Genomic DNA, 11,491 nt, shown 5'->3' on the forward strand with positions numbered 1-11,491 from the left:
AAGACCAGAATGATTGACATCGCTACAGTGTATCTGGGATTAGAGGTGATTTTGTGGTTGTAAGTGAGAGCATAGTTGGAGGTATTGATTCGTATTTCTATGGCTGGTTTAATGATTTTAGAGTCTGTGGTAATACTGTATCGAAATGGTTAACACAAAGCATAACTACATATATAGGTGGAGGACAGAGAGTGATGGCTCCTGTTGAGGATGGGTATTTTGTGTCTTTTGCTCAGAATCTCAGGCATCTATTGAAAATACATAGCTACATGAAGACACATTATCTTATCTTATTTCCACCATATTTATTTCCCTTGGCCCTATTGAAGTGTACTGTGCAAAAAATAATAATACATTTTGAAATGTTTGCCTTTCCTGTATTGTTACCTGTAGTAGCAGAAGTTTTAGGCACGTTTAAATCTGGATGTATAAATCAGTGAAATGAACAGAGACATTGTCTTTAGTATTGTGTTGGTGAAGCCACAGATAATCCCATAATCCCATTATAATTCAGCCTTCAAGTTAAACATTTTTATTACATTTTTTTTTTTTGCAAATACATGTTTTAAGGCTAAACATGTTTTGAAAGACATAACTCCTGTGGATTTCACATGCCAGCATTGCATTTTTAAAATTTACAATGCCTTATAGGGTTTCAACTGTGAAAATATAAGCAAAAATGTTGAGTGTCATGCAATTGTGTGGTAATTATGTTGTCAAACTGGGTTATTGGTAATAAGAGGCACTTGCATAGCAGTAATAACAGCCTTAACTAATTCCTTTAGAGCTGTCGCTGTTTTGATTAGTACTACTCTTTATTGCATGGAAGGATTATTTAATGAATTTGACTATGGCTCTTTTGTATTGTGTTTTGTGTAATCCATACTTTGCACCGCTTCCTCTCTAGGGTCTCGTCTCCGCCAGGAAGACTTCCCTCCCCGCATTGTGGAGCACCCCTCTGACCTCATTGTGTCCAAAGGGGAACCAGCCACTCTCAACTGTAAGGCGGAGGGCCGTCCAACCCCCACGGTGGAATGGTACAAAGATGGGGAGCGCGTTGAGACGGACCGCGACAACCCCCGCTCCCACCGCATGCTGCTGCCCAGCGGGTCCCTCTTCTTCCTACGTATCATCCACGGACGACGGAGCAAGCCCGACGACGGCAGCTACGTGTGCGTTGCCCGAAACTATCTGGGCCAGGCGATCAGTCACAATGCATCACTGGAAGTAGCCAGTAAGTTCTGTTTACATGTTACAATGCTGAGAGCTTTGATGATTCTGTTAAAAGCGATGCAACACACATGTGCAACTATCTCCAATACCCAGGCATAAGACGCAGATTTGCAGATAATAATTGTCGCAGCTCTTTTAAGCATTTTAATTGATTTCTCAGTCTCTTATTCTGCATGATGATAGTGGGGATTTTAATATCCATCTTCAAAGAAAGTCTGAAAAATATTTCCTCAATGTGACCTTTAGATACTCTCCTGCAAGTCCTGAAGCAAAGATAAAAAAAGAAGAAAAAAATACTTGCATCCTCATTAACATGCATCCCATACTCTCACTTTTGACTGAACCGATTGCATTGATCAAATTCTTCATGAAACATATTATGCAAATTTCTGTTTTATTTTGTTACTTTCCTTCCAACATGGCCCATGTATGGTTGAGTAACAGGTGGAAGTTAACCATGCGACCCACCTGTCAGATGTGACAGCTGTGTGTCTGCTTTAGTCCCCAGGTTTAAACAAGTGCTGAGTGTGTTCCCAACAGGTGACAGCGTCAACTCGCGAAATCGTAGAGCTGGAAGTGTCTAGTCTGTGGCATTGCCAGTTAAACAGCCTTTCACTGCAGTATGTCTCAGACAGGAATTTGTCACGTTGCATGCAGCACCAAACGTATGTGTGTGTATATATACTTTAGTTAGAGTGATGGTCTGGAGCTTGTGTAAAAGCCGAGAGAGGGTAGGGGGCAGAGGACAAGGGTCAGGGCTTACGACCATCAGAATAGGCTGGAGTAATAGTGCAGATGGTCTGTGAATTTATTCAGGACACAGGTTCTGCAAGAACAAAAGCACTGGAATCCGGTAAACAACAAGAGTAAAGACTGCACTAAAATAAGGAAGTGCTGGTGACAAGGGTTAACAACCCCAGCCATGCCCTCACACACTGCATAGCTCCCCATCCTTTACTGTCGATCCCCTGCTCCGCTCCGCTGTGTCAGCTTATCGGGCTCTACCCAGGCTCCGTCTCCTAGGCAGATATTTTGCAAAGGTTTTAGAATATATGATACCTCCCTAATATCCTTTTCACCTTTTGAATTACAATAAAAGAGATGGTCAAACGGATCACGCTAATGCTAGATCAGCACTCAACAACCCTGAGAAGCTCAGCCCTCTAGGGGGAGAGTTTATTACTCGGAGTTCACTAAATTTACTGTCAGGTTTTAAGGTTGAAGGAGGGGGAACACTGAGAGGACTTGTTGAAGCAGCCTGGATGAGTTATGTCTCCCTGCTCCATCCTTTAGAGGTCACATACAGATGCTTGGTTCACCCTGGGGCTGGATAGTAAAACCGAACCCCCTTTGGCCAGTGCTGCTGAGTTAGGGACTTTATAAGAGGATTATGAGACTGGGGAGTGTTAAAAGAAGGACTGACCTTACTCTGTCAATAGACCAACATGGCAGATCATTCGTCTAGTATTGTTAATGTAAAAGTTGTTAATTTTGTGCAGTGTTCTAACTGCTTAAAGGTTGCTTGGACTTTAGGAAACTGTATTCATAATAATAACTGGGTTTCAAGCGAAAAGTTCTGGTTACTCTTTTTGTGTGATGCATAATAAGCTGATGTTTTTGAATAAGTTACTTTGACAAACAGCCGACACACCCACACACAAAAATAATACAATAAAATACTATGTGATGACACTCACAACAATAGAGCAGCATCATTTTCCAGTATGAGGAGTAGCCACAATAGCTGAATCATCAACACATTATTATATTATAACTGCATCATCACACCTCCCCCAATACAAAAAAGGGAATAGCCCCGCCCTCCCCATATTTGTATTGACCAGCAAATGCCTTCAAAAGCTGAAAGAAAGCTTATTTTCTCCCTTCAATATACAGTGAACCAGTGAACTCCTCCTGCTTCATGTTAGTTTACATCCAGCAACAGTGAACACAACAGCTGCGTGCACGTCTCTTGAGTCTTTGGCATTTCTGTTTCCTCTGCTCACCATGCACAGTTGGTTCACACTCACAGTACTAGACAGGTAAAACACACACTGCTTAAGAGACGGCATCCCATTTGCACATGTTGAAAATTAACCACCGTGTTTCTGCTCTTGGTGAGCACATCTGGTTGGCTGTTGTTCTGGTTGTCAATGTAACAGGCTGCAGAATATTCGGAGGTTGTATGAAATCTAATGTGTTTATTAGAAAAACACAAATTCAGTGTTTGCATGTAGACAATACATCCAGTGCGCTGAATATCTAATGGTGTAAGTCAATACAATCAATAATGTACGTTCTGCAACCGTCCCTAAAAATAAACATTAGATAGTCCTAATTAATATGCATGATTGGCTCTCTTGAATATCTTGTCACTTTATATAATATGATGAGTTCATGGACTCCCCTACCTAGGCAGTGAAGCACGTTGACGAAAATCCCACTGAGCGTTATTCATTTGATCTTTTATCGACAAAGTAAATGTGAAAGCTATAATGGAAAATTAATTACTTATAAAAGCCTTGACTCAATTCCAAATGAATTTACAGTATTATAAGTTGTGCCACTTTGATTTAAGTGAAGTAAAGGAGAGATGATGAAAAATGGGGAAATGGCTGACAAAAGACAGGCTGACAGGCTGAAAGTGATGGGAGCAGGACAGGAGTGACAGAGACAGACGGGAACAGACGAGAGAGAGAGGGAGAGAGAGAGAGTGTCTGTCCTTCATGGCACAGAAGTAAAACTAGTTTGGAGAAAATTGAGGTGACGTGGTAGAGACAGTGACAGATGTAGTATGCGCCGGTGCCTGAAGCGTGACCACAGGGTTGAAATACTGTGTAAGCACACACAACATGCTCACAGAAGCACATACAAGCACACACACATGGTCTAGTGGAGCCCTTTCTGAAAGGGAAATGGATGACATGAGAAGAAAAAGGGGAAAAAAGACATATAACTTACTTCCTATCCAATAAATGTCACAGAAGACACTCAGCATTTTTTTTTCTGCCTGCAGGGACCCTTGAGGCCCCTGGAAATGAACATATGTCCTATTGACCTTAGCCACTTGATTCAATCATGGAGCGCTTTATTGAGGTGAAGGCAAAGTCAGCGTGTGTACTCTAAAGGTTATTGGCTAGTAGACCTGTTTTTAGGTTCAGTAAGGCAGTGGAATAAATGATATTCCTAAACTAATTGGACACTGCCATTTGCTAAAGAAAAGTGAGGCGTGCGTCGGGGCTGAAGGTTAGGCCACAGCACTGCAGCGATGAAGTAATGAGCCACAGGGAAAGACAATGATACAGCCACATGACAGCTCATGTAGTGTATACTGTACTGTCTATCTCGTACTATCTATGATGTAATTAATATTATTGGGATAATACGCTCAGAACAGATACAAACAGGGTGCTTTATAGTTTTTATAGCAACAATTTACACTTTTTTCTTTTTTAGAAAGCGGTTACAAATACAATCATAACTTCTTATTTGATTTATTTAGGTTCTTTTATGATATATCTTTGTTGGCAGCTAAACTTATAGATAATGTTCATGTAAGAGGATTATACTGTAAATGTCAGTAAAACAATTTAACACGGAAAATGAAGCAGTCTTGATTAGATTTCTAACGACCTATGGTGCATGCCCCTCCATGTTTATGTAGAAAACTTTATTTGGATTAATTGTGCACCACAGAGCATTAGAAACAGAGTAACCCAAATTACAACAAGCCAGTTTTGGAAGGCTTTTTTTCAGGTTTTTTTTCAAATAAATTAAATGTTTAATATGTGAATAGCCAACTCAGTGTTTGTGCATCAGCCATGGATTAACAAAATATTATGTGGTTCCCAGTAAAAAAAGGACAAGAGACAAAATCATCAAAAAGGAACAAAATGGATATCAGTGAGATGTAAAAGTGGACAAATCCACTTCTTCTTTTTAGACAATTTATATAAAACATACATGTCTATACTGTATGAATATGTCAACATTCTTTATGTATGCAGATTTTTTTGCTATTCATATCTTTTAAAGGGAAAGCTAGTGGGAGACATGCAATGGTGTGTGTGGTAATAACATGAACGTATTAACATGACGGACATGTTCAATGCAACACCCTACTCTCTGAAGTGGATTATGGGATGTGAGCAGCTCAGTCATACTGGGAGATTGGCAGCCTAAGGTGGGACCCGTGGTCTGTCTCCCTATCCCCGCCTCTTTGATTGCAATCTTCTGTTGGAAACGAGCGGGTGCAGGAGACGTATATGGCAGCGAAAAGAGAGGGGGATTCTCAGAGGTCACATTTCCCCCGCTGCCCGCCCCCATCCATTAACTAATGGCTCCCCACTTCAAATGGCTGTCACTGTCCCTGACTGCATCCTGTCTGTAGTCACTCTGGATAACAGCAATAAAAGATCCTAAGTGGCAGTATAGTGGGATGTCTAAGGAAAGTTGTCATTTTCGCTCCGTGTGGACTAGGAGTGATATTGTTTGACAGACAATAACTGACACATTGTATAGATATCAGTGTTTACTTCCAATTACCCGTGACAGTCTGTGAACGCTGTGCTAGCCTCTTGTGCCTCATCCTGTTTTCCCCTCCCTTGTTCTCTACCAGTTAGCCTATGGTTAGATCAGTCAGTGAATAAGTATCACACTCCTGGGACAGCTGGTTTGTGTTTACAGTCTGGAGACTGAGGCGAGTGCACTGCAAGTATTGTCTAAACAATTTTAGTCGCTATATTCCCCTGGGCTCAGCGTTTCCAAGAGCCAGATTTGTGCCAGAGTGTCAGGACGTAGGGAATGAGTCTGTTTGGCTTCGCAGTGAAGGAGACGGTGAAGGAAGAAGAGACGGGAAGTACTCAAGAGCTTCTGACAAAGACCATATGGCTCCTGGGTGTGTGTATTATCAGAATGTGAAGGTGTTCCTTTTGTGTGTGTCTTTGTGTACATTGTGTCAGGGATCCGCTGCATACACACATGTGTCAAATGAAACAACAGTTACTTTGACTGGAATGAAAGGACTTACCCTTACCTCTTTATATTCTTTGACAGATTACTAAATTAAACCATTAATTATAACTCCCTTTGTTTTTGTTTTACGCTTTCTCATCCAAAAAGGAGCTTGTATTTTGCAGCAGGGATGCATCTTAGCCTTGCCAGTAAAAGAAAAGAAAAGAAGTGTCTAGCTATATGTGTGATAATAAGCTGCCAGACATTGGGAATTATCTGCAATAGTGAAGGTTCCTCTACATTACAGATATACTGTATGAAGCCTTCTTTATTGGCCATGTTGTGCGTTTGTGCAATTTTTCTTCTCCCACTTTCCTCTTTTGTGCTCATCTTTGGAGAATAAGTTGCTGACTAGCAGAGACAGACGTACCACAGGAGGGAGAAGGCAGCCTGTGTGAGACGAATCAAAAATCCTGTCTGTTAATGACTGTCTACAGTATGCCCCTGTGTGCTCACACGTGGGTGACATTAAGCATACACTTTGGGTGTCTCTCAATTTCTTCTGCATGCACCCTCACACCCGTCCCAATCCTGTTGGATATCCTTTGGTTGTGGGTGATGCACTCAGCTCTGGTTGTTGTCCATTTCCCCCCCGACACTAAATCTTTTCCCGCACAGCACTGAACCTCAGTGCCGGTTGCATTTCCCTGCAGCCTCGGAGCAGTAACGCAGACAGATATTATCCATTTCCGATAAAACTCAGTGCGTGCTGTATCATGTTACTCTGATGTCATATGTATTCTATTCAGTCTTGCTCATTTGTAATATGGCAAGTAACAGTAAAATAACCATCATCAAGTCACAACTTGCAAAAAACCCTGTAATGAGATAAACTATGATATGTCTAGTGTGCTCTATACTTTACTTGTGAATTTGTCAGTGTGCAAGTATTAGAGGCTTACGGCATGGTCGAGTAATCCTGCTGTCACTGAGAGAAGAGGGATAGTTGGGCATTTGCTGAGATATTAGCCTTATCCATCCTCTATCTGTCATTCCATAACGCCACAGTCAACAGCACCCACCAGCCATATCTGTGCTCGGCGTTAATGCTATCTGTCAAAGGTTGTTTCGCTTTTTCATTTCAACCAATTTGCCAAAGCTATCCGCCTGCTCTCTGAGAATATCTGCTTAAAGTGGTATCATATCACCCGGTAAAAGTTAACTAATTCTATTTTTAAAAAAAAGCTCACTACAACTCTGACAGTCCCTTCAGGGCGTGAAAATGAAAAATGAACACTCACCCAGATGTGCACTGTGTAATTGTAGTTTGATGATTGTTTGTTAGTGTTATGATTAAAATGCCAACTTTTTAGGCTATCATTAAGCTAATCAAAATTCTTCTGTGATCTAGAAGGAGGCAGACATTTTGCTCTGTTACAGTCAACCATAATCAAATATTCAGAATGAACACCAGACAGCCAAAATGCCCTGTAATTCAATACAGTGTTTGTTTTTACAATGTTGTGAAGAAATATAGACAACACATCTTTTTTTTTTTAATCCACATTTATTTTTTACTTAACAAACTAGAATATTGCACAAAGCAACGACTGGGGGGAGATAGTTGTCAACAGCTTTCCTGCTAATGTCGCCTCCTTATCTAATTAACAAATATGAACACACGTCTTGTCCTGCACCTTAGCTCGAACAAGCATTCACCGGGGAAAAGTGCACTGCTAATGTCAGACAGCTAATTAGCTGGTCAGCTGCAGCATATTAAACACAATGTAAACATGCCTGCAAATTTCACTTTGGCTCATTTAGATGCTGTTGTTGCCCTGACTCCTCACCACCACTGATAACAACACACATTCTGCCCATTACCTTTTCACTGATTCTCCTGCTGGGGCTCTGCCTGCCAACTGCTGTCAGTCAAATACAGCAATACATATTTCAGATATTTCCTCCTGTTTTTCTTTCCTTTAACAAAAGAAAACTATTGAAAACAAATTAAAAATCATACAGACATGATGCATTCATTCTTTAAATGGTTTGCCAAATTCATTAAACAACAGTTTGCTATACAGGTATATAGCCAACCAGCTGAAAGAGTTTGGTTTTCCTGAGAGGTAAAGCTGATTACCATCTGCGTAGTTATGAACTAAGAAGCAATTATGAAAATGGATATGGCGAGAACCTAATTTTGATCACACATTAGATGATAAACCAGAGCATTAAAGCACAGCTTACATAAATAATGATGAGAAATAACCATACAGGGCAATCTGAGACATACTGCACTTCAGTGAATCTCGATGCAGTGCATTACAGACATCACAGTACAAAGAAGCAGTCACAGACACTTGGAATCCGGGATGTGAGCAGTTGCCAGAGTATTAGACTGTTTATGCAGTATTGCTCCTACTGCTTACCCGCCACAACCAAATATTCTGGTATCTTCTCTAATAGGCTGCAGATGTGGTGATTTATAACATGCAGCGAAATGGGGGACAAAGAGAGAGTGAGAGAGAGGAGGGGGGGGTGGTTCCTCAATGGAAGCTGAATAATGAGTTGAACAGTTTCGAGGCACTACAACCTTCCCTGTGCCTGCATGGCTGTCAGTTCTGCATCCCCTATTTTCTGCCATTTCCCTCCTCCTCCCCCTCTCCTCCTCCTTCTGGAGCAACGCTTCATCTCTCTCCTGCGGGAATACTTTGGAATGTACAGACAGGTTTCTGATGGAGCTGCCGTCGTTGATGCTGCTTACTGAAAGCTTTGATGACCAGTGATGTGTTCCCCATTATTGTCACTACACCACAACGAGGGTGTGTCTGTACATTTTCATCTTGACGCTGGCGCTATTTTTTTAAAGTCAATGTTATATTGTTTCACACGTCAAAAAAAGCTACGATTATTTGAATTAGATTAATTCTTTAGCACCTGAAAAATTAAAAAAATAGTGCCAAATGTGTCTGAACTTGCCTTGTATCACCACACTTCCGCTTTAAGGGGCTGTGCTTTTTCTACACGTGATCTTTTGTTCATGAACAGCCTTTGTGATGTTGGCATTGCAAATTTCAAATATGCAATTTCAATGTTTTTTCAATTAATTGTGTTGGTATGTGGTGTGTGGATGTAGTAATAATTAATATTCACAATCCGTCTGTTTGCTTAGCTGGCAGCTTCCTTCCACACCCAGAAAGTAAATTCTTTGTGTCATCATGGTCAATATTTTTCATTTGTATTATGTGAGATAGACACAGTGAGATCTCTTCAATCTATTTCTAACTAACAATCTAGTAAGAGTATCTACAAGCACCATTACTGCATATGTGTACAAGTAGTCTTCCCATAGCATTAATTCTCTCAGATATTCAGTATGTTGAGCATATTAGCTTCAAGTGCCATAAAATAGGAAAAAATGCAATATTGCATTATGCAAAACTCTGCCAATACAACTATCCTCCCTGTTTGCACAACTCTCCCAATCTCTGTGGAAAAGTCGCTTAATCGTTTCTCCCAGACTTCCCAAGGCTATTGCGGAGATATAACAAAGAAGCAGAGATGCAGACGGCATGAGATGAAGGAGAGGGAGTTGAAGAAGTGGATAAAGCTGAGAGGTAAAGGAAAACCAAGAGACACTGAAGAGGGACGGAAGATAATTAAAAGGATCTTCAGAGCGATATAGCCCTTAGCACTGGGACTTTTTATTAATTTACCCACATATAAATGCTTCTCCACACACATGCATTATAACCAGCTAATGCACGTATAAATATTTATTTAATTTGTCATGCCAAATTTAGGACATCAATCTGTGTCTTCTCCCCACCCTCATCTTTAATATGAGTTATGTAAAGCATGTCCAGATTCAACTTATTTTCATAACAGCAATCTCCTGCCAATTTATCACTATCAAGCATGAAACATATGCTAGTAGGCTGCTGAAATTATTCTAATTCTTATTTTTTCGGTTTAATATATTTTCAGGGGAACAGCGCAATAAAATGTTTAGTTTTACATGTCAACTCGGAATATGTGCATGATGCTAATGAAACAAATAGGTTTTCTGTTTCACTTTCACTTTCTCTAGAGACTCACACATGCACACTCAACCACTGCAAGTTGTGAGTTTACAGCTCATCTATCAGACTAATGTGATTATAATATGTATTCGTAGTTATTAATGTGTTGGGGCTCAGCTGATACTATGTATACTGTTAAGTAGTGATTGATCAGCTTCTTTCTAGTGAAGTAAATCATTTCCTTTAGGACAATGAATGTCATTGCCACCCTGCACTGATGAAATGGTGTTTCTGGGGCTTGTAATCATGGCAGTGTTGTCACAGGTCTCTGAGGTCGGAGGGATGAACAGCTGAATTGACTGTTTGACAACCTGTCAGCAACTGGTCGGCCACCAGAATAATATATGTGTCAGTGAAAGAATGGAAGATGAGATAAATACCACCTGTTACTATTTGAATGGAACTGTCTGTCTGGCCACTCAGGGTACATTAGTGGGGCAAACACTTGAAAGATTCAAAATGTATCTAAATCAAAACAGGATTAAATGATTTCAATAATAATAATAAGGGTTTTGATGCCAAGCAGAGACTTGATTTGATCCCAAATCTTAACATGTTTACAGTCGGTGGCAATACAAAATCAATGTCCTCATACAGTATAACCAGTAGTTTTTTTTCCTAAAGCTGTGGACAGGCTGCAGAAACAATAGCATAGCCCCCCCCTCCCCCCACCCACACACACACACACGCGCACGCTCATGCACAGACACAACACGCACGTTCACACACACGCAGATAGAAAGTCACCCCCAAGCTTAATGCAATAATGGCCTCTGTGCACTAATGACAAATGAAATTGTGTGTTAATTACAACTTATAATGTTTTGTTAATCTTTAAAATATTTATATTATGGGTAACAATATGTTTATAGTCATAGGCAATAGTGAGGTGTGTTTAAGTGTGTATATATTTTATATTTGATCTCGTACTTTTATGCTGCAAATTGGACTGCTACAACAGAGTTTTGTTGTATAAATACATGCAAGGACAATGAAGCTCATCTATCTATAATTGCTTTCCTCTCATTGATCAATTAGGTCAAAACTAGGTGTTTTTACTGGTACTCAATACCTTAAAGATATCAACTTAAATAGTAGTATCAAAACTTCTCCAGTCAAAAAATACGTCCGTGCAATCCTTTTTGTTGCCATGGTAAAAAAAAAGAAGACTATTTGTATGCTTTTGGTTGCAGCTAATTACCCCAGCGTTCTTCAATTTA

At 40.2% G+C, this 11,491-nt stretch overlaps 1 protein-coding gene across 2 annotated transcripts in view; it reads left to right on the plus strand.

Annotated features, from left to right (window-relative positions):
- LOC117955258 (roundabout homolog 1-like) overlaps positions 1–11,491 on the plus strand; it is an 85,181-nt gene that overhangs the window by 27,518 nt on the left and 46,172 nt on the right. For both annotated transcript variants that reach the window (XM_034889618.1, XM_034889619.1), the window contains one exon: positions 908–1,234. In XM_034889618.1, the coding sequence (XP_034745509.1) occupies positions 908–1,234 (327 nt within the window). The remainder of the gene's footprint in view (positions 1–907; positions 1,235–11,491) is intronic.

The sequence above is a fragment of the Etheostoma cragini genome, chromosome 13 (assembly GCF_013103735.1).
Source record: "Etheostoma cragini isolate CJK2018 chromosome 13, CSU_Ecrag_1.0, whole genome shotgun sequence".
In the NCBI taxonomy this organism is placed as follows: Eukaryota; Metazoa; Chordata; class Actinopteri; order Perciformes; family Percidae; genus Etheostoma; species Etheostoma cragini.